Here is a 23,953-nt window from a genome sequence, read left to right on the forward strand (position 1 = left end):
GCATTTCAGAGACAGTGGTGCCGCTGAGTCCAGCTTTGCTCCCCAGAGAAAGCTGTACCTACCACCTCCCAAAACTGCCTGGGCAGCCTACACTAGGCTGGACCAGCACGGGAAGGGATGCCATCAGCATCCCAGTGTGTACCGGGACAGATTGAACTTCACACACACATAGAGCAGGTTTTCTTCAGGCTAGGCAGCTAAATGATTCACATGCCCTGTTCCACACCTCCCCACTCAGCAGCTAAAGCAAAGCTGTCTGCAGCTAAAACCTCTCAGAGGGCAGTGGAGATCCTTGCCACACTTTTCCTGTCTGTTTCGATTCACATAAAATTGCTGCCAAGGTTTCATACACTTGCAATTATAACACTCTCCTACCTTGGGACTGAGATCGCTTCCCTAAGCTTGAGAACCAAAGAGCGCCCGGCAGAGAGAGAACAAAATCTATTTTTGTTTTCCATTTCTATTTATTTCCCAAAACCAGGACTTCTCTTGGCAGTCCAGCCAGAACTGTTATTTCCAAACCCCTGCCAAAAGGGAATGGGATAGAAAAGGAAGAACTCAGACAGGGAGTGACGCACGGTGGCTGGATTAGCTAATGCAGAGAGCAGGCAAGTACCCACTGTCTACCTACAACTCTATTAGTGTGACTGTTGGCAGCAACAAGTTTAGAAGCTAAAGGCACAGATGATAAGTTGGACTCAGAACATTAACAAAGACACTGCTGTGCCCCATCCCTACTAAAGCCTCTTGTTGTAGCATCACAGAAACATACTGCAGAGCAAGCTAGCAGAGACTGCTGGTATTAGAAATGCTCATGGGCCAGGCAAAGCAGTGAGATGTTCAGGACTACAAGGTCTTATACAACCAAAGATGTAATTGGATCCAGAGTTTTAGGTCTTTCCGGGATGGAATTTCTTGAAATGTCAGCCTTAAGCTCTCTGAGGACATGACAAAGGAAGCCAAGGACATGACAGAGGAAACCAGCTGTGACTTCTGGATAAGAAAGGCTCTAAGTCAATGTTTATGAGCTGTTGCATGTGTCAGATGCTTCCCTGTGCACACTCAACTTCAGACTTCAGAGGGTTGTGCACACATTAGCCCGAACCCCTGCGGTCAAGGTCAGCCCGTGCTGTGGGAATTAGGGCTGGAGTCACTGGAAACCATTCCAAGCCTTGCTTCTGGCCAGGAGGAAAAAGAGATAATATTCTTTGGAAGTGTGCCTCAGTTTTGCCATCCTTTCTTCACTGAGTCAGCAGGGGGAAAAATCTCAGCTCTGTTGAACAATAAAAGAAACTGTGCTTTAAAGCAATACCATTTTCCTGAGCTTGATATGCCTCGAATGCAGCCAGGCAGCTGTTTCAAGTCCCAAATTCCCATCCACCTGCCTGCTCTCATAGCGTGGCATGATCTTCCCATTAGTCTTCTGCTCTTTCCTCATCCATGTTCACCGTGAGAGGCTTTGTCAGGTCCTGTGCTCCCTGGCAGTCTCCACATTGCATCATTTGTAGTTAATCTTCTCCCAGCACTCTCCTGGAGGATGATCCTCCCATCGCTTCCCTTCCTGTGTTCCCTGCTGCTCCAAGCTGCCTCACTGCAAGTCAGTTTTCCTTCAGGACTATCCCTACTCTGGATCCACAGTTACCCGGAAGCGCTGGTACTTAATGTAAAGTGCCTCTGGTGAACCACTGCAGACCTGCATCCACTTGTCCCACCAACCCTCCCTGTAGACCTAACCCTCTCAAGAAGAGCAGACTCTTTCCAGCATCTATGTGTCTCTGGGCTCTTCTTTCCTCTGCACAGCCGTGCACAAGTGCTGCTGCTCAGCCTGCCTCTCTGTGGCTTGCTGCCTCTGCATCAGTCTCTACTGCTCACCACCTTCTTCCTTTTCAGAGTGTATTGGCTCGAATTCAAGTCCTTGGCTGATGTCAGTCTGCAACTCCCTTTCTAGCTTTCACCAGTGCTTCACACTCACTTTATGTGGGCCATGTATTCTGTCTCCCTCCCAGGTTCTGGAAGCCTCCTTGGAGCAAAGTGTGCCAAAAAAACTGTCTTTTACTCACCCATCCTCTGCATTTCTAAAAAAATAAATACAGTATTTCCCACTTTTGCATATCTACGACTAATTTCTGCCCATCTTATGTATTCAATTTTCCTCATCAGCAGGTCCCCTCCTTCTAGCCCACGGTAGATAACATATGCCTTTAGCTTGATTCCCAGCCTCTTTACGTGAATGATTACTCAGAGCTTAAGCTACACATCCACGCTGTCTTATCCCAAATAAATCCAAAGTACAGCACAACAATTTCACATCCCCAGGGAGGACACAGCAGGCACATACCCCTGCCCCATTAACATCTATGTACCATTGTCCATCAGCTAAAGTATCCCTCTCTCAGCACACTTTAGGGAACAGCACCATCATCTTATTCTGGTACTGATCATCCCCCTTGCACTCACATGTATGGAGGGTCTTTAGCGACAAGGAGCACCACTGACCACGCTCTTACTCCTGCCCAGCCAACAGCAAGCCAGCCCCTGCAGGCACTCACATTTGTAAGTCTAAGTTGGTCACTGGAGCTGGTACCAGGGGGTGGTTTGCCAAGGTCCCTTTCACAGCCTGGCAGCTGGAGAGGTTGGGCCGAGGCTCTAGCCATGTGCGATGCCAAACCTCCCCGCTGGACACCATGGACACCACAAATCACATCAACGGTGCTTTCCCACCCCATCACCTCTTTCTACCAACCAGCCGTGTGATCTCCCATGTTTCTATCTGCATTATCGCTTTCATCAGTCAGAGCTTGTTAGCTCTGAGAAAACAGCTCTTGAGCACAGTTCCTTCCCATTCGCCAGGCTGCAGAGCACTGGCCCCAAGTGACTCTGCTGACACCAACCAAAGCCGCTCCAAGTAGAGCAGCTTCCCTGTCAGGATGACCATAGCAGGACAACACAGATCTATACTTCATCAGCTGGGGACTAGCACACTTTACTGCCCAAACAGCAGCATCTCAACTCCTTTTATGCTCGGTACTGGTCTTTTGAGCCTGACTTGGGCTGGCAGACCTGGGACATGCCTGAAGAAACAAAATATGACCAAATGAAACAAAACCACATAAAAACAAGCCCTGTTGGAAGTATTGCCATTAATCTCCAGGCTCACCATTACCCCAGGCCCTGCCAGTGCCTCTAGCTCAGGACTGCAGCCCCATTTGCTCTTCCACTCTTGGGTGTCTCTTGGGTAACAGCCATCAATCTGAGTTTTGCCAGACAGTGCAATGACAATAAGTAAAGGTCTAAGAATACAAATGACTCATGCTATTAAACTTGAAACCTGAGCCAGGCTAGAAAAAATATTTAGAACTGTAATGAGTAAGGCGATAAATTCCAAATTCAGCATTTCAGCTCTGCAAGCCAGATCCCCCCATCAGAAGGGCGTTTCTCTATTTTCTAATATCACCATTAGTATTTTTCATTTAGCAATTTGACAGAAATAAAATACACTGCAGTAACACCGGTGATAACACACTTACTCCCACTTGAAAGACTGTCTTTATTCTTTCATAAGTCACTTCTAGCTTACAGCTCTATTGATCATCAGTGAGGATGAATGGAGCTTCCCAGGATCCTCTGGGACAAATCCTACATATATATATTTTTTTATACCTAACAAACAACTATTTCTAAAATTCAACAAAATAGGTCATCAGGGCAACGCTCCATTGATTTCATGTCCACTTATTCTTCAAGCACAGCGCTGAATGCTCTATCAATAATTCAGCCGGCTGAAGGCCACCAGCACCCCAGGAGAGATACTATCTCATCTCCCACACAGGAGCTTCAGTTGCAAGGGAGACATTTGCCTAAAAAACAGGGGTGTCAGATAAAGCACATCCATCAGCAGGAGGAAACCGGTTAGCCTAGCAACAGGATCAAGTGTTTGAGGAGATTCACTCAAAATCTGGCCTAGTAAGTATTTCCAGCGTGTTCCCAGAGTTAGTCAACCATTTACTACCCCAAGCATGACTTGTTCATCATCCCGACGTTAATTAGCCAGCTGCTGTGAAGTTGAAAGAGAAGCAGTTCTGCTCTGGTGCTCCTGTAGCCAGATAACCCTCCCAAGGATGGTGCTGCCCACTGGAGTTCTAGGTAATTATTCACAGGCTTCAGAATAGCTCTATTTGGAAACCGTTCCTCCTCTCAGCCTCCCCTCTTCTCCCAGGAGATGATTCCAGGGTGGGACTTACAGTTCAAAGAGTCGCAGGGTCTGGAAGAGTTGCCATGACAGAGTGGTGAGCCGGTTCCCAGAGAGGTCTCTGAAAATGAACAGGAAAACAAAGTCATGGTAAGTAATTCCTCCTGCACGTGGCCCTACCGCCTCCACGGAGCTCATCGTCCTCCTCAACGAGGAGCTTGTCAAGCAGCTTAGGACCCGAGTTTAGCTTTCATAATGAGAGATTTTAATGAGGATGAACCTAAATGGAAGTTTCTTATTTTATTTATTTTTCCAAGGGGGAAATGGCAGCAATGTTAAAAACCAACCCAAACAGACTAAGAGATACCTGATTCTTGCCCGTGAATCTGGAGCTCGACCAATCATAAGCAGAAAGAACAAGTCTAATCTCAACTGAACAAAAAAATTATGAACAAACCTCATGTTAAAAATAGTAACAGCCAGGTTCAAATGACAGCACAATGATTACCCAAGGTGTTACCGTATGATCTGCAGTAGCCGTGTTCTCAAAGCATCCCGGTACATGGTTGTGTGCTGCTTGCACCCAGGGGTACTGCTGCTACAGCAGCTAACAGCTCCCCATCCCTCTCTCCATCTGCCCAAACTTGCAAAAACATCAATCTCATCTACCTGGGAGAGCTCTGCAACCCAGCACACATCACCTCTTCCGCTGAAAGCCACAGAGGATGCAAGAGAGTAAAAGCAACTGAAGTACTAAGCTAGAGGAAGGAATGTTTGGGGCACAGTGAGTGCAGAGAAAAGCCCTGCATTTCTAATGGTGTAAGAAGGTAATGAAACACTTTCTGTAGTTGGCAGCTCTCCTGGGGACTCCTGGCCAGCCTGAGAGCCACCAACCAAGGGACCAGCCCATGGGGTGAGCAGAGGGATGGGTGGTCCTAAGAAACCTAAGTCCTCCCATATCCATGCTGGCCTCCAGAAGAAACAGGAGGTGCTACCTCCCATCGTTTGCTGGATCCATCCATGTCCCTGCCATCTCTTTCCCATCACAAGCTGCCTGGGTGGGCTGCAGGCAGCCAGAACGGCTTGATGAGGGACTGCAGATGGAAAAAGAGAAGAAGGAGCAGAGGCATGGACTACCTGCAGGTTCATTACACTCTCAGTTGGCCAGAGAGGAGGTACGGAACAAGGTGGCACAGAGGTGACAGTGGCAGTCCGGCCATGCCAGGCTCAGCACACAATCCCTGTTTGATTTGCAGAAACATGCTAAAACCAAGAAAACAAATCCTGGAACAGCTCCTGCTGATGCAGGTCTAATGCACAAGGATTTGTGCTAAGAGATTCATTCGTTGCTATAGGCCAGGCTGCAGCAAGGGCAGACATGCATTGGGCAAATGCAAGAGCCCAGGCACCCACATGGGAAAAGCCACTCTGGTCCTGTCCTACCGGCCACCAAGTGATGCTGCAAAGCCCAAAAGTCTGCAATTAGGTCTGCTTTCACACAGCAAACCATCATCCCAAAGGCTCTCCACAAGCCTGGCAGAAGAATGAGCCCAAACACCATGATGACACAGTGCTGCATCATTAAATTCTGGCTCTGCTTCACACCAGACTACCCTGCTGTGGAAACCATGGCAAACCACAGGTACCTCATTTCACATGACTGAGATCCCACCATTCCTATGGCTGTAGACAAACTGCTTCCAACCTCCAATAAAGTTTAGAAAGGTGGTAAAAATAGGAGGTGAAATTGAGTGTGTATGGGGGGGGAATACTGCAAAACTCCCTTCATCCACCCCAGAGCACTGAGCACCTGGAAACTCTGCAAAAAGACAGATGAAAAGTAGGAGGGGAAGGAGCAGCTCTGAAAACCAAGGCAGTAAATTCCCTCCCCCAACCCAGAGAGAAGAAGGAAGCGTAAAGGGGGATGCATGAGAGACAGCAAGATGTGGGAGAGAGGCAGAGATGCAGAGGAGGGAGTGAATCTTGCTGGAATGTCCTTTCTCAAAGGTCATGTTTTGCTACATTAGGCAGAAATGTCAAGAGAAAATTGGATTCTGAAAGAGAAGAGAAAAAAAAAACAACAGGCTTTCCACACAAATAAGGGAATCAAAAATAGCATGATCGTGTTATTACAATTTAGGACACAGAGAGGTGGAGGAAAGAAACTGCCTCACTAATGCAAGGAGCTTTGCCAGGCAGATGTGCTCAGCTTCTGAAATCCCTGGAAACTAACTCCTACCACCTCCTCCCTCCCTCAGACAACAAACCACAGCAAATACTAGGCAAGAGGAGATGGGTCTTCCCTTGCACACAACTGGCATGAGACTCTGCTCTCAAAGAGCAAAGCCAGCATCCGATCTGACCTGACCATCAACTTCTGCTCAGGGGACACTTACCAATAGCTCTATTTCTGATCAGCCAGAACATACACACTGGGAAGAACATGTTTGTCATTAGAAACAGACACCTTGAATGCTTTAAAATGCAAAAGGTCCTTGCAACAGACCATTGCAAAGGTCCCTGATCTCAGCACAGAGACAGAAAGAGACTGTGTATGAAAACACACATTGAAAATACACCATTTCAGTCACAGAAACCCCAAAGGTCAGAGGTGCCAGCACTGGGCTTCCATGTGCAAAGGCTATCTTTTCTGTCACAAAAGATAAAGAGCTGCTATGGAGAAACCTCAGGGCAGAGCACTGATTTCTCTCCAGAACAGATCCATCCTACACACTAGATGGGGCAGGTTTCCTGGGGAAGATAGCGTGTGATTGTGTAATTAGAGACGGTATCACAGTACATGCACACGAGGAGATTAAATTATAGCTCCATGGGTGAAGCTCTGGGCTCGAGCGCTTTGTAACTCCTGATGGCGCTTGTGAGCTTCCCCGTGTGCTCAAACCTCTGCTCCATGCACTGAATTTCCCATTGCAGAGCATGAACGGGGGGAACTGGGGAAAAACAAACCCCTCCCAGCTCCAACTGCCTGTTCTGCCACCCCATCACTATTTCGAAGGCTGAAAACCTGTTGTCACTTCCAAATCTCTGCCCCCTGCAGTGTCTGACTCCTTTAATTCCTCCCCACCCATCCACTTCTCCCCAGCAGACTGAACCACACTACCCATTGCTCTCCAGCCACTCCCAAATACTTCTCAGCCCCAGTTTCCTTCTCCATGCCAAAATTTCCTATGATCTTCCCCACTTTTACATCCCATCCCCAGCTTCGCAACAAGAGCTGCGGCTCCTCATCAACCTTATTCACTTCCAAACGTCCTCTGCCAAACTTCTTCCCTCCAACTGGATCCAGAGCCACTCTGCCTACACAAGGAGACATCCCAGAGCAAAAATCAAGTCTTCCAAGCAAATCTGTCCTTTGACAGTTTCTTACCCTCCACAAAAGGAGGGTGCAGGTGGCTCTATGACAGGAGCATCACCAGTATTTTCTAGCTTGAACACAAGAGATCGGTGCCCCCCGCTCTGCACCACCTCAAACATTTGAGCAGGTTTTTATTTGAAACTAGAAAGAAATAAGAAATAATAAAAAGAAAAACAATTCAGCCAGGAGCAGACACCCAACACAGAAAGCTTCAGCCTGAGCAAGGGAAACCTGGCAGAGTTATAGGAAAGTGGAAGCAGCCCTGTAGTGGAGCATACCAGAGAACCTTTACAGCAGCCTATGCATCAGCTCCACCTGTAATAAATATAGCACATCACACATGGAAGAAACACAGGGGGAGGGAAGCAAAATGCCTTCCCTGTGTATTTCTTAGCAGCAAACAAACAGGAGCCTGTCTCTCTCAGGACAGACCTGCCATCAGTGCTCCTTGAACATATCCATATTGCTTCTTGTCCTGGGACATTTTGTCCATCACTCACAAGGTGCTATTTTGTATGGAGACAGTCTTTAGAAATAGTTGTCAGGGACCCACGTGGGAAAAGCCATTCTGGAACAGGTTTCAAAGGAGTTGGTTAGGGAGAGGGTGTTGGATGAAGCTCATCTGGACCAGGTCTAGGGCAGCTGACTCTCAACCCCCTCATGACTCAGACTCAACACCACTCCAGTCTCCGCCTGCAGCAGCAGCCATGCTCCTCATCATAGAATCATAGAATCATAGAATAGTTAGGGTTGGAAAGGACCTCAAGATCATCTAGTTCCAACCCCCCTGCCATGGACAGGGACACCTCACACTAAACCATCCCACCCAAGGCTTCATCCAACCTGGCATCACAACATATCCCCACCAGCCTTGTCCACCAGCAACCCCACACATGTCTCAGAGTCAGGACATTATCACTGACAGCAAAGTCTCAGTTCTTCCTCCTTCCCTCCACCCATCCTCCTCCATTTCAGGGGGGGACACGCTGTGTCCTGCACACTCTCCCCCTGCTCCTGCGGGCACTGGGGAGACCTTGCTGGTGAAGTGACCATTGCCATTTTGTCCCAGTCCATGAGTGATAGATGTGGCTATGGAGGCTCATCTGCTGAACAAGCTCCTGTGTTTAAAAAGGGATGGGTAGGTGTGGGAGACAAAGAGGAGTTTGAGTGCAGCCCAGAACAAGCGGACTGCAGTGCAAGAGAAGACGGCACATTTTCTTTTCCCTCAATTACCCAGCAGCCAAAAGTGTTTCCACTACAAAAGCCATTTTTATTCTGCTAAATTAAGCCAGTTGCCTCATTAATGACACCAACAAGGAGCCCCTGTAATTAAACTGTAAGCTATATTACGCAGCTCAGCTCAACGCAATGGCAGAAATGCTGCTGTTGGGGAGGATTCCTCTGTGCCTTTCCCTCCTCCACCCATCTCCATCCTCCACTCCAGGAGATGTTTCCACTCTGACACATCTACCTCTGCATGGGAGAAGTTTTTCACACGTTTTAATAACATGGTGCCACTGAAAACTGTGACTGGGGGGGATTAACTGCACAGAGCAGCTGGGGCTGATGGAGCACAAGAGACTGCCTGGCAGAAAGGAGAGATGCATAACCTCAACTGAAGTCCCCAGTGCTGGATATGCCACTAGTATCATGTGGGACTCCATCGATATTCCCTGTGCTCTGGGCGCAATGGGTGCTTCCCATCACCTCACAGATCACTGTAACCTTAGCTGGGTGCTCATGGCCACGGGAGAGGAAAACGTCAACAGCTTCACATGCTGCTGTAGAGGTAGCCCCATCCTGGTTTTATTTCTGCAGCAAAGCTGCTAAAGCTCTGGGTTTGAACCAGAGATACACTGGAAAGTCACTCTGGGGCTTGCTCGTCCCTGCCAGATAACTCCAGTGACCTCTAAAAGCAATATTACACTCCCCATCGCCTGCCCTGCCCTCTCCTTCCCCCTCCCTGCTTTTTCCTGTTTAGTAAGCAGCTTTGCTCATTAAGGGGGAAAACGTACTGTCCTCCCTTAATGAATGTGCTAAAATTACCCCAGCAGGTCCCAGAAGCTGTGGCATTACAGCCCCCCCTCCCCAAATCAGGCTCTGCAAATATTAGACTCAATTGAAACCTCTGATAGCTCAGCACAAAGCCCCAGCACAACGCGCTTGAGAAGGAGCCTGCAAAAGCCCTGGATGATGCCAAGCACAGACAAGCCTCATGTGCCCAGAAAGCAGCGATAGAATGGGGTATGGTGTTAAATTGATCAGCCTGAGATTTCACAGCCACCAGCAGCTCTACCATTTGTGCTTCCTGTCTGGACTCAGCATTTGTATTGGTGCTATGGATGAGTAAGATAGTTTATATCACCTTACTGGTTCTCTAGCCATGTTCTGGCGTTACCTACAGTCCAGTTCTGCTCTTCAAGCAACCCCTTAGCAACACCCCTGTCTTTACTGATCCCAAACACAGCAGAATCAAAAAGCCTCCAAGGTTCAATCTTTGTTTGTGAGTTTGGATAGTTTTCTCAAACCCACAGGTACTGCCCTTTGTGCTGTCACACAGTGTATCCCATCACATTACCATCTCATTACCCTCAATTTTCTCCTTGTTTTAATGCTACAGTAAGAATTTCCAACAACTTCCCAAACTCAAAGCATCCCACATCACAAGAGAACAAGAGACCATCATCAGTGACCCACAAGGCCTAGACCAGCTAGCCCTGATGGTGTGATACCAACCCTTCCACTTCCCAGCTGCACAACCTCAATGTGTAATATCCTGACTGTCACTGAAACAGGGCTGAAGGAGGTGGAAGGGGCTGGTCTCCTGCATTGTCCTCTAAACAACAGCGTTACAAAACAGAAGTTGCAGAACAAGCAGGAAGATGGAAGGCACCACGCCTCCATCACAGGGCTCCCACGGCTAGTGCCAGTGACACATCCACCCCACGCCTCTCCTCCCACTGCCTTTGCCAATGCAGACAGCCAGTCCTGCTGCTGCCTTCATCCCAGCCCATCCCAAAACACTTTAAAGGCCATCTCCAACCCCATGACGCTTCCACACCCTCCAAGTCATCTCTTCTGAAACATCTCCCAGCTGCACGAAGCTTTGTTTGGAGACAAATCACGCCTCAGAGCTTATTGCTGCTCACAGTTTTGGTTCAGCACACACTGCAGATGGGAGGCAGTCACCAGGTGTGGGTCATGTTGTCCCCTGTGCTTTGAGGTGGATCAGACACAGGGATCTGGCCCTCTGGACTGCACTCATCTCTCCCTTGTTGTGTGCGGCTTCCACTGCTCTTCCCAAAGACATCTGGGCTCTCAGAGGACTCAAGGAAAGGTTAAAAGCTGGGTCAACCCTGCAGTAGCTTTTCCTTTGCCTGCCAGCTTCCCCGCAGGGCAGAGTCCAGCCACATCCATGGAACATGAAGTCTTCTTCTCAAGGAAAAGAAACATCAGCCTTCGATGGGCAAGATCCCTTTCCAACCGCTGCCCTCCCGCAGCTGAGATGTCCTCAGGGCTGCTCGGCCCCCACCCCATCTCTTCTCTCCCAAAATGTAGTAATTTTAGAACCATTAGTCCTGAAATGTAACTGTACACTCGGCTTTTCTCCTGCTTCAGCACGCAGAAATAGCACTGGGGATATGTGCTGATTGAGAACAAGGGTTGCCAGCTGCCAGCTCCAGCGAGGGGTTGCGTTTATCCTGCCTGTTTGCTTCAAATTGCATGTTTCTTCAAGCTAGGAACAGAGGATGACAGGGGAATGCCTCCCACTCACAGGTTTCCTATGGACCCAGAGCAAACCCAATCATGCTGTGTGAGAGCTCTGTGCTTCTGTGGGAAGGAGAGCTGTACGTCAGAGACATTACCCAGCATCTCCAAGTACGTGCTGAAACCAGACCCCAAACACATGCCCTCCCAAGCTCTGAGTGTTTCCCACCACCTCCCCTCTTTGAATAGCCTGAAGCAGCAAGGACAGGTACTCAAGAGGCCCCCCACAATGCACAGGCAGGCACTGGGAGAGCTGCACAAGATCCACAACAGAGCCTCAACCTCAACACATGGAGCACAGATGGTTTGGGATAGGGTCTGGTCCTTCTTCTGCCTCTTGAACTTTGGCTGTGCTCTCAGCTGTTAGAGGGCTCCTGCATCAAATTTAAACTGAAATAAACTCCCTTACTTAGATGCCCAGAAATTAGTAAACCCTAAATAATCTCAACACACTGCTCTTGCTGGAGGTTAGGGAAGAGAAAAGTAACAGCTAGGCCTGAGCCCGAATTTGCCTGAGGGGTGCCACAGGCTGCGATGGCTGGGATGGTGCTAAGTGCTCTGCAGAGCCTCTGAAGAAAGGAGGAGTACAAATATGAATACACACACACACACACACACACACACATATATATATATCTCCCAGCAATAGCAAAACAACAGGGCATAAGGCAGGCTAAGCTCTCGGCAGACACTGCTAAATGGTTTCCAATTAATTAACTGATTACATGATAGAACAGAAGGGGATTCAAGTGAGTGCTGTTGACCTTTAAGAATAATTAATATCATCAGGAAAGCAAAACTCATCCAAGAAAAATAATTAGGAGGTTCTAATATTGCCTCCAAAGCCACATCAAAGGAGGAGAGGGAGGTTCTGGTTAATTCAGAGGCATGGTTCCCAAGTATTTGCTAGTAAACCCATTTCCCCCTTATATTTGATTCCTCCTGCAGAGCTTCCCCACACACGATTCTTCCCTATCCCAGTTAACTTCCCTCTCTCCTCTCCAGTTCCATTTCTCCATCAGGTTTTCTATGCCCCATTCCCCTTCTGCTCCATCTCAACCTCCTTTCCCAATGACTCTTTGTTCTAATCCTCTTTTGCAGCCGTCTCCAGACTGGTCCCTGTCCCTCCACAGCCACATCATGGTGCCTGCTCATCTTTGACCATCCCCAAGCTCCTCTCTCTGCTTTCCTGCACCTTAGGAAGGAGTCCTGGTCCTTCCCTATGACATGGATCTACTTTTTGCCCCCACTCACCGCTGGCAGCTTCATAGGCTGACAGAAGGCAAGTGCTACACGCAATCCCAAAAAAGCCCTTCCCTGGTTTTCCTCAGCAGTCAAATCCATCACAGAGGCTGGTCTGGGAAGCAGATGTAAGTGATGCACAGCAACAGGAGAAAGTGAAAAACGGGGAACTCGTGACTCCCTTTTCTCCCATTACACCTCACCAAGCACATGAATACTCCCACCTCACTATATTTTCCTTGCTTCTCCTTTCCCAGTTCACTTGGCCCACAGGTGCTGTGTGGGAGAGGGGCTGGAAAGCCATCGCGCCAGGCAGGAACTGCAGTGGTGAGCTTCACAGGGAAGATCGCTTGAACACGCTGGAAGGGAGGTTGCGTGAGCAGCCAACGTTTCTTGTGAGAGAAGCATAAAAAACCCCCACAGCCCTGGAATGAAACCCACCTTTGCAGTGAATAAATAAATTTCCTCTGCTGCTTATTACCGTTAAAACTTCAGTGGCTTGACACTTCATTAAATTATAGATAAAAGGAAAAATGCTCTTCCTGGGCTCAGAAAAGCAGGCTGCTGCCAAAGAGCTGTGTTTACACCAGCTAATGAAAAGAAAGCCTGCCATCAGCCCACAGCACTTGCCCCACCTCAGCAGGGAGCAGAGCTACCTGTACCCACAGCATGGGAGAAGCAGATGGACACCACAAGGGACCAGAGCTGGGGAGCACACAGAGGCAGTGTGCTGGAATGGGGATGTGCACATGTGGGGACCAAAGGGACCATGCTGTCAGCCAGCAGAGATGGCAGCTGCCATGTCCCATGCTGTGTAGAGGCTCCTGGCCACAGTGGGAGGCGAGACTGATGTGCTCCAGCTATGCCTCATCAAACGGCAAGAGAAACACTCAGCGCAGGAGACAGACAGCATCAAGCAGGGATCTGCCTTACACCAGGCTGCTGCTTCCCTCCAGGGGCTGGTGGGGATGTGGAGCAGGGAGGCAGAAGGCACCTGGAGCACACCTGAGTGTGGGCATGGCGTTTTGGGCAGAAATGGTCCTGATTGCAACTGAGCACACATGTAATGCTCTGAATAGAGACCTGCCTGCACCTGTACCGGAGCAGTGGTACCATGTGCCTCATTATAGCCCAGACATCCTTGGCTTAGGGAGACAGAGAACTGTTGGTGACTTAATACAAGCAGAGTCCAGCAGAGCCTGCTTGCTGCACTCCTTGCTTATTATCACCTCAAAAGTAGAAGCATGCTTTGTTTTTGGCAATTAGCTCTGTCGAAAAAAAACACAAGAATGTCTGTATGCAGTAGTTACATTTTTCCTGTTCTTCTCAACACATGATGTACTTAAAAAGGAGAAGTATCTTTCACCCAGCCTTTATCTTCAAACATTGGCCACTGTGAAGAATATTTTCAATTGAAAAGACTAATCATCATGAAGCACGGAGTACTTCAGACTGCAGCAGGCATTCTTTTCTTATTCTGAGACAGCAAATTACAATTATCAACACGCACAACTGGATACAACAAACATTTAACCAAAGCCCACGGGTTGCAGTTGCAGGGAGGCTGGATGGCAGATCTCCTACAGAACTACTCATGTAAGACACCCATAGCCAGCAGCCAGGTAGCCGTGCTGCAGGACGACTCCATTCATGCTGCAGAACAAAGCCAGTGCCAGGAGCCACTGCAGTTTGGAAAGTTTGTGCTGCATCTGCCAAAGAGGCACATTGGCAGACTGGCTGCACAGGAGGAGAAATGGAAGAATAAAGGCACTGCTGGCAGTGAAATCAAGCTGGCCACGCCTCTGGTGGGCTCACACCTAATGTCTTGATCCAGCTTACAGCTGCAGCCAGCTGTGCACAGCTACTGCTCCACTCACTGCCCTGAGGTGCTTGGCTGGAGCTGGAAAGGGAATGAGTTTGTTCCAAGGGAAGGGCAAACGGGCCACATGCAGGAAGGCCAAGCTGCAAGCTGGGGCTGCACAAGGGGTATGGAAGGGAGGCTGGGTCAGTGGCCAGACTGCAAGCAAAAGAGGCAGGGAGGGCCAAGAGGCCTGGATGAAGCTAGAGGCCAGGGCCCATGCTGCAGGCAGGGTGGCTTGGGCTGCTTCTAGGCCGTAGACCAGGAGGTCAGAGTTGATCTGGCAGCAGGGAAGACCAGCTTCAGGCAAAGAAGACAGGAAGGTGGAGAGCAGGTTTAGAGGCAAGGAGGCTGTAAATCTGGAGAATGGAAAGGAGAGAGACCCAGTCACAGGCAGGAAGGCCAGGCCTGGGTTGAAGCCTGGAAAGCAAGAACAGGCTTCCCAGGGCAGCAGTTGAATCACAAGTCTCTGGAAGTGTTCAAAGATCATGTAGATAAGGCCATTAGTGACATGGTTTATGGGCAGACTTGGCAGTGCTGTGGTAACGGATGGATTTGATGATCTTAAAGGTCGTTTCCAACCTAGTGGATCCTATGATTCTAAGCAAGGAAGCCCAGCATCTGGGTTGGAAGGCAGGAAGGTTGGTGGTGCGGGCAGGGAGGACCGGAGGCTGCCGCCCCTGTCCGTGGTGCTGAAGCGCGGCCGCTCTGGGAGCACTGTGCCTGGCACGGTCCCACCCCACAGGACACCCGTGGGCTCCTGCAGAGCTGCTGGTCACCACGACCTCAGACACGGCTGCCCACCGCTCCGGGGGCCGAGAGACCTCTGTCTCTGACTGTAAATATCCCACAGGCTCTTATATCCAACATAATTCGCAACTCATCCCTTCGCAAATGAGGGAGCGGGGTGGTGGGAACCTCCACCCCACTCTGCCAGTTTTCTAGTAAGATTTTATAATTCCAATAAAACAGACCACTGCCTAACTCATGACATTTAGATTCTTGCCTAGTCACATACCATCATGAATTAATGTCCCATCATTCACGCCCTGTCCTCTCTTATTGCTCAAATAACATATGATGTTAATGTTTCTATTTTTCTGCTCTGGTGCTTATTGACTGTATATCAAAAAGGGAGAATCAGCCATGCAATCACACTGTTAGTAAAACAGTATCATGGAAATTAAAATCCCAGGTGAGAAAACTTGTGTGGTCACTGAAACTTTCACTCATCTTGCCGTGATTGTTCACTTTCTTCCCCAGAAGCTTTCAAACCGGTTTTCGTGTCCTCATGTTCCTCTTGGAGAGGATCTTCCTCCTTGTACAGCACCTCTTACACTGGCACAGGCAGTTAAAACATGCCTCTTGTACCAACTTCTAATGAACTGAGCCACAGGGTTTGGGGAGCAAGCAAAAGGGACATCCAGAGGATGCTGCAAGCGACCACAGAAGCCTAGGAACCAGATCTGGTCCTTATCATGCCCAAATCTCCAGAAATCAGCTCATTCTGTGCTTCTGGTGATCACAGGTGTGGTGAGGGTTAACCAAGACACAAGTACCCCTCATCTTCAGGATCACATTCAAGAGGAATGTCTGACCTCTCTTTGAAGGGAAGCTCACAATCAAACATCCATCAGGCTGTTGTTGCACAGCAAGGACTATGTCATAGAGAATGAGCCCACCAAAACACCCCAACTAGTCTAAAGTACACATTTTACCCCAGTTCTGAAACAGGGCTTGTAAAATGACACACACCCATGCATGACAGCATCATTCAAAGCATCCCATCTGCAGACTTTTTTTTAAGAGTGGATAGGAAAACCCAGGACCTTTGCATAACCACAGCTGCCCATTTCACATGTCTGTTGAGACAACTGATCAAACATCAGAAAGGGAAATAAGTCTCATAGGCACATATGCAGCTGGAAAGAACATACTGACATTTCAAAGGAAGGAAGGTATTTGTGATAGTGTTATTATAACTCATCTTACATTGCAACAGCATCCCACAATTCAACTAGAAACTATACAATGTGTTACAGTGCAAATATATCAAATAAAATAAGAGAAAACAGAGGTTATTATTCCAGGTTTTCAGATGAGGAACCGAGACAGGACAAGCCTTGCCTCAAGGTGCACGGTGCTTGAGTTGGAAACTTTCTTTCTTGGGTCCCACTAGAGCACATCAGTCACAAACTCGCCATTCAACCCTCCTCTTACAATACAATAAACCCTTCTCCATGGCCGAGTGAAGCAGCCTGCAGCCAGGAATTAGTTACCAGCCCTCTGAATGCAGGTCAAACGATTTCAACCCAGCCTGAAGGAAAACCATAGTCCTGCAGGGAACCGATCTCTCCTCTGGCCTCGTGTACAATGGCTGGTAAAACACAGGACCTACCTCTGCTGCTGCAGAAAAAGAATTGCTGCAGTTAACTGCTTATTACAGTTAACTGTTACCTGTGGTAACAATTGGGAATACACATGACACCAAACCAGTGCTGCTGATTAGCATACCAGCAAGGACACTGGCATCCAGGGGACAATGCAGATTGGGGTAGAACAGGAAAGCTTATGGAAGCAAAGGAGATGTCCCCGCTGTTTATTTTAGTGACTGCACTACAAGCATGCCCAGCATTTTATAATTATATTTATAAAATTATATTTAACTGAAGACATGAGGGGAAAAATGACTCCCTATGTAAATTGTAGCACAGAGATTTGCTTCTAGAAGGGGCTGGAGCAGGAATATCCTTAGAGTACAAATGCGAATCAAAGGGTGCCCAAGCTGCCTGCCTCATTAGGGATAGTAAAGGAACATTCACCTAATGGAAATTAAAGGCTCTTCAAATCTCATGCTTCTTATTTTGCCTATATTTGTGGAGAAATCCAGTTCTTTTTTAGTCCTTCACAAATGCAAAATAAAATGCATTGAACTCTTAAGGATGTGGTTTGGGTAATGCATTTTACTTCACCCTTCAGTGAGCTAAGAGCTTACATATAGTCATATACTGTGCCCTGGCTGATATACACAGACTTGTTAGGCTGCAGTGACTCCAGAGTGTGGATGGGAAATCAACAGCAATTAACACATGCCAGTTTGGGTTAGGAGACTGCCAGGATGGGGATGACAGCAGTGCAGTGATGAAAGGACAAAGCAGGGAGAAAACATCAGGAAGGAGGAGGAAGGGTAATAGGATATCTGGAGTCAAGCACAGAGTTACAGGCAGTCACAGGGCCTGGAGCTGGTTACAGAAGAGAGCAAAACAGTTTAACCCTGCTTCATATGTAAAAATGGTTCTTTCAGAACAAGGCAATAGATCATTAACCACGAAGCAGGGGAAAATGACCCTCAAGATGTGACCAAGAGGGAACACCGCTTTACCTCCAATAATTCAGCATCTGATATTTTGTTTATTTCTTTATTTAGTGTAAGATCTCAAGCTCGCAAACACACAGACCAAAGAAGGTGAACCTTGCCAGCCTTGCAAGATGGTTGTCTGCAGCCCTTCAAATCTCATAGGCCCCAGTTGTTGGGGGGCATCAAGTACTGTCCTAAAACAACACTGAAGAGGGCAGAGAGCAACTCACCAACCTTGTGCGGCCCCAGCCATCTCAGTTTTCAGGGGATGCAGCCCAGTTTCTTTCCTACCACAGCCTACAACCATAACGTGTCTACGGGAATTCCCATCTCAAAGCTACAAACTACCTTCAGTATCAGGGCACTGGGTTCATACGATACAGCACAACTGCCCTGAACCCAATCAGGACACAAAGCTAACCCTATCCTCAGAAGACAACACAACCTACAGGAGAGGTTCTGGGAGGCTCCAGGTTAGTCACAACTCAGGTTTACCTCTGAAAACAAGCCCACAGATCAGCCAGCTCAGTCTTTCACCAGGCAAAGCAGGTTCCTGTGCATCCGTGCCAGAACCTTCTAGGTCCTCCTCAGTTCTCATTTTTGGTAGAAAAAGACTGACGGGATCACACAGATAAAAATGCCTGTGGAGCAGGTGATGTGACCATGCCATACTCCAATGCAAGTTACACTCAGCACAAAGCACTCCAGGGTCTCCATCTTCAAGACCCTTGGGTGAAGACTGGAAGAGGAAGCTTGATCCTCAACCCCATCATTACTCTGACAAGCAGCCCTGAGAGTGCTCTTTGATGGGAGCTGTGTCTTCGCAAGCCCACAAACCAACTCAGAGCATGTATAAACCTCCAGAAGACACTTTAAGAAGAGCCTCTGAACGCAGACAGAAATGGCGATTATTAATTTTCTAAATAGAAATCTGACTACTTAAGCCTTGTTTAAAAGTGTGCCTGTCTCTATAATTACACAACCTTAATTTGTTTTCTTTAACTACACAATAAATAAGGTGTGCACAATTACCCTCTGCAAACACAAGGCAGTGCCTCCTGACTGAGTAGGCAGCTGCCCAGGAAAGCATTTAGAGGGAATCACAGTCTCTTAAGTACCTGCTTCCCAGCAAAGGGGGACTCAGGCATGGCAAATGTCAACTTGTCTAGTTCTAAGTATCACCTGCATGCTTGCAGCTGGAAGCCTATTTTTCTACATGCACTGCTCTACTGTCTCACAGCCAGCAAAGCCTGGATGCTTTGGCCAACAGCAAACAGGTCCTGTCCTCTCCTGCGCACTGATTCCTGGTGCGCTGTGAACCTGAGCTCTGCTGTGGACTTCCCAGTGATTAAGAGGAACACGGTAATGTTGCATTCTTCCCCACAAGCCACTACAACTTCTTTTTACTAATCGTCTCTCTATTGTAATGATTCATGTAGGAACTTGATATTGTCATAACTTGTAATCCTTTATCAGGTTCAAACAGATTGGCTCAGGCATTTCAACGTTATTAGAAGAAGGACAGAGTGAAAGCATGCAAGACTTTTTCCTCAGTAAGCTGTGCTAAACACAGCAATACAATAAATATGTATTCAGATTGTTCATGTGCCTGAAACTTAGGAACCATATCATCCTAAAGTCTTCTTGTACAGCCTCAAGCGAAAGACTGCGGTTTTCTGTCAACACCAGACATTTCCGACATTCACCTGCATCACCTGCTAACACCAACTTCCACAAATCTTGGCTACAACATCTGCTTGTGATTGTACAGCTGGGGGCTGAAGACAAATGCATGCACAGAGGAAAGGACAGAAGTAGAAGCTGTTTGGAGAAGGCAGTGTTATCTGTCCCATCTGAGAGGAGAAAACCTTGATGGAAAGCACTGGGGAAAAGCTCACAAGAGCAGGAAGCTGGGATTTAACCCAGGATGGGTTTTTTTTCCAAACTAGTGGATTCTATGGGGGGGGTAGGGGGGAAAGAACACAGCTTCTGAACCCTCACAATTCATACATAAGCTTCATGTGGAAAAAAGCCTGCTGCTTCTCAGACCCTGCTGTAGCACCCTGTAAAGGCATAGCCCAAGGTTCCGCCACCCTGTGGTAACGCTCCCTGGCAGTGAAACCTCTCTGTCATTTATTAGGCTCATTTGCTATCTTACTGACTCAGCTCCACCTGTGACCATGCGAACAGTGAGCAAAGAAGAAAAACCAGAGCAGCAGCAGTAACACATAGCCATAACTCAACAAGCTTTAAGTACACCATCCCACAGTCCCCACCTCGCACCCATCCAGGGTCAACCAGCCCCGCCGCAACGGGTTGGGACAGGATCCCAAGCTCCTGTCAGTTACTGCACTGTTACAGCAGCCCAAAACTTACAGCAGAGTGACATTTCATTAATCCCTTTATCCCTGGCTCCTACGTGCAGCAGCTGCAGAAAATGTCAGGCCTTTGGTGAGCTGAGCTCCCCAGGAGGCAGCGGCTGCAGAGCAGCCAAGGAGGCACCCGATGTGTTCGCATGGTGCCGTGGCCATGAACAGAACCCCGGGTGGCACCAGCTTCCTGACAGGATGTGCAAAGCCTTGGGAGCCACCCCGGAAGCAGCAGCCTGGCGGCAAGGAAGCAATAGCACTGTGGCCCAAAAGCCTCTCGTGAGCAGGAAGGAGCCACCATCCCTGCAAACACCAGGTCTCCATCCCTAGGTGCCCGGCATCCACCATGGGTGATATCTACCTTGCAAAAACCCATGCTGCCAGGCCACAGGAAGAGCATCAAAATGCACTGGCAAACTCTAACCAAATAATATACTTACTTGCCTCAAGCTTCACAAGGCAAAGAAAAAGACTTTAAGAGCATGATCAATCTTATATAGCCCAAGCAGTAAACAAACACATATTTCATCACCACATACCAACCTTAACTCTTGACACAAGATGGATGTAAGAGGGTTATTTTTCCCCCAATCTCAAAAGTAATATCAAAAGACAAAAACAAACACTTTTGCAAAAAGCAGCAACACTTGCATATGTGCACATTAACACCACATTCAGCCTCAAAATGAGCATACATGGGCCTTTAAACTACAACATCCAAAGTAATTTTGTCAGTAATCAAATAGTATCCATTTTATCTGCTATACAGAAACTGCAACTGTACAATTGACAAACAATCCCCCCCAAAAGAGCACCAGAGGAAAAGGAATTCAGAGAGAAGGTTCCCGATAACAAACAACTACAGAAAACACAAAGCAAACGCTACAAATCAAAATAACAGAGCACAGAAATCAGGAAAGTCCCAGCAGTCAGCATTAATGAGGGTTTATTATGACAAAATATGCACTTCTTTAAACTCTGAAAGACCCCATGCTTGTTCACAAAGCCCTTAACTATTCCTGCCCCTTGGTACTGCAGATCTCCTGTTTAGCAAGTACTTTACTGTCACTTAGCAACTGTAGCAGGTTTTCCAAAAAGGAAGCTTTTGGGGTTTTTCAGTTCACATCATTTCTGAGCAAACATCAAAAGACAAATCTATCCTGCTCTGCAGGTCGCATCCATCTCCCTCCCTGAGGAACATGCCCATATTGATGGCCACATGCATCCATGGGCTCAAACGGATGCACGCTATGGCCATTTTTCATGGAAGAAGCCACTAGCATTGATTTTGAAGAAGCCACTAACATTGATTTCCAAGAAGCAGGAATTCACATACTCTCCATCTACTCCATGCCTCAGGCTGGAGCCTCTCACACTTTTCACCTTTTCTATCTATACCAGAGCTGAGAGGGGTTTGATCTTGGCCACAGCCGCTTTGACAAGGTGAGCAGCTTGCACACCAGCCTGAAATTCAGGCTTCCCTTTATCACATTGAAAAAAATAAATACCCATCTAAGAAAAGAAATCAATGCCCTTGGCCTCACTGATGTGGGAATTCCCAGGGTCACTGTAGCTGTTGGCTAACAATAAGCCGGCAGCTGGACACCTGTGCCATGTCCCATGATAACAGGACTCCAGCCTCTCTGGCACAAAACATCCCCACCCCAGACCAGTTTAAGCAGCCAGTAATTAGGAGCAGAGCTGGCAGCCCTGTGCCCAAGGAAAGCACTGATGAGCAGGGCAGGATGTGGCTGTCTGCTGGGGCATGTGCCCCCCTCCCAAACTGTGCAGAAAGGGAAATGTGCACTTGGTCGCTGTGAGGCTGAGCTCGTTAGAGCAGCCATCAAAACCAGGGCAGTTGTTAGAAACCTAAACCCATCAACTGCCCAGCAGGTCCTCATCCCATCCTGCACCATAGCCCATTGCCTTTTCCTGGACGTTTGCTTTTCCCTCTCCCCACTAACAACCCCTTCCCTCCCACTGATCTCGACAAGCACTTTGGGGATTGCCTTCCCACAGGGAGCAGAAAGAAAAGAGGGCAGGAGCTGCTGGCACTCACATGTAGTGCAGGTGAGGGTTCTTGGCAAAGGCGCGTGGCTGGATGTTTCGTAGTCCTGAGTTCCTGATTGTCCTGCAAAGAGATGCAGAAGGGCAGCAGTGGAGTCAGGGTGGACAAGTGCTTTAAAACCCCACACTCGGCACCCGAGCTGCACTGGGAGCCATCAATCCCAACCCCCTGGGGAGGCACATCTCTTCCCAGACAGCCTCTCTGAGTTACAAGCAAAGAGGAAATTGGGTTTTTCAGCTTCATCTGATATGACGACAGCAGAGGCTCAGCGCAGAGTGGCTGCTGGGTGAGACTCTCCCCCCACATCCACAGTCTTGCTGGGGTGGCACAGAGCATCTCCTGCTCCTCTCCTCTCCCTCCATGTCCACAAGCAGCAATGCCTGCTCCTGCAGCAAGCCTAACCCCAACACCACCATCTGCCCTCCCTCAGAACTAAGAGGGACCCCTCCTGTTTGCAGCTCTGATAAAGAGGGTATTTTGTGTACGGAACTATGGATGCTGAAGGGGGAATCCTCTTCCCATCTTGTTTTGGAGAAGCTCTCTCAGCACTACAACCAGGATTTATCAATATCTGCTGCAAACAAATGTACGCTCAACTCCATTGCTGCTTTCTTAGGCAAGATGAGAACAGCAGCCAGCCTGCTCACAAGGTATGTGTGTGTTAAAAGTTCAGCTTGCTGGAGTTGGGTTACTGAGTGCTCAGCAGCGTACACCTCTCTTCCAGCCCACACACAGGCTGTACCCAATGGAAGGCTCCCAGTTAAAAACACTAGCAGAGTCTCTGATTAGCGCTGGGTAACACGAGCAGCACCCAGGTCACTCCCAGCTCCAGGAGGATGCAGGAGAAGGAATTAAGAGACTGGGCAGTATCCTCACTTGGCCAGGCTTCCCTAAGCACCTGGCAAGTCCCTCCAGCCTCATGGACCTGAGCTTCCCCTCCATGACGCACACAGTTGACCTGTCCTGGTGCTCGGAGCCCTGTACGGGGAGATGCGATTCCCTTATCACACAGCAGCACTGTGATGGCATCTGCACTAAATGAGAACCAACAGCCCAGCAGTGAAGGATCGGTGGAGATGGCTGGAATTTTGCATTGTGGGGCCGAAATGAGTCAGAACAACACACGAGCCCAGAACCAGAACAGCAGGGGAGGAGAGAGGTCGGGGCTGATGTGTGCTGACAGAGCTGTCAGGAGCTAGCAATCTCCCTTCCAACAGACCCAGTAAGGGCTAAAAATCACTTCATCTCCATGCACAGTCTCATAGCAAAATACATCACAGCCAGTAGCTTCAACATGCTCTGAGCACCACAGCTGATGGAGGGAAGCCACAGCTCTCTGCTGGAAGGAAGAGGCTGCCCAGTGCTGTTCCCCCCAGCACACACAGGACATACTCACAGCCTCTGGAGTCCTGTGTACAGCTCCATGTCAACAGCATTCAGCGTCTGCAAGTTCTTCCAGTTCTCTATGTGTCTGTGGAGAAGAAGGAAAAGCTCAGCTGTGGCACAGCCATATGCTTGTTCTACTCATGCAGGGGATGACACAAACAGGGACCATGTTGTACCCTACAACCCAGCCCCATTCTGCTTCCCCAACATTTTGGAAATGCCACATTAAATGGATTTACCCGCAGTTTAAAGTGTTGGAATGTGCAATCCAGCCACTGAACATCACTGTACAAGTCAGTGCCATCACTGCACCTCACTGCTCACATCAGTGAAACAAAG

General features: G+C 48.4%; 1 protein-coding gene across 11 annotated transcripts in view; it reads right to left on the reverse strand.

Annotated features, from left to right (window-relative positions):
- The window catches only part of NTRK3 (neurotrophic receptor tyrosine kinase 3), a 210,112-nt gene that overhangs the window by 149,932 nt on the left and 36,227 nt on the right, over nucleotides 1-23,953 (reverse strand). For all 11 annotated transcript variants that reach the window (XM_065688480.1, XM_065688477.1, XM_065688474.1 and 8 more), the window contains 3 exons: nucleotides 23,625-23,699; nucleotides 22,220-22,291; nucleotides 4,242-4,310 (listed from right to left, as the gene is read on the reverse strand). In XM_065688480.1, coding sequence (XP_065544552.1) covers nucleotides 4,242-4,310; nucleotides 22,220-22,291; nucleotides 23,625-23,699 — 216 coding nt within the window. The remainder of the gene's footprint in view (nucleotides 1-4,241; nucleotides 4,311-22,219; nucleotides 22,292-23,624; nucleotides 23,700-23,953) is intronic.

Source organism: Lathamus discolor, chromosome 8 (assembly GCF_037157495.1).
Source record: "Lathamus discolor isolate bLatDis1 chromosome 8, bLatDis1.hap1, whole genome shotgun sequence".
Lineage (NCBI taxonomy): Eukaryota > Metazoa > Chordata > Aves > Psittaciformes > Psittacidae > Lathamus > Lathamus discolor.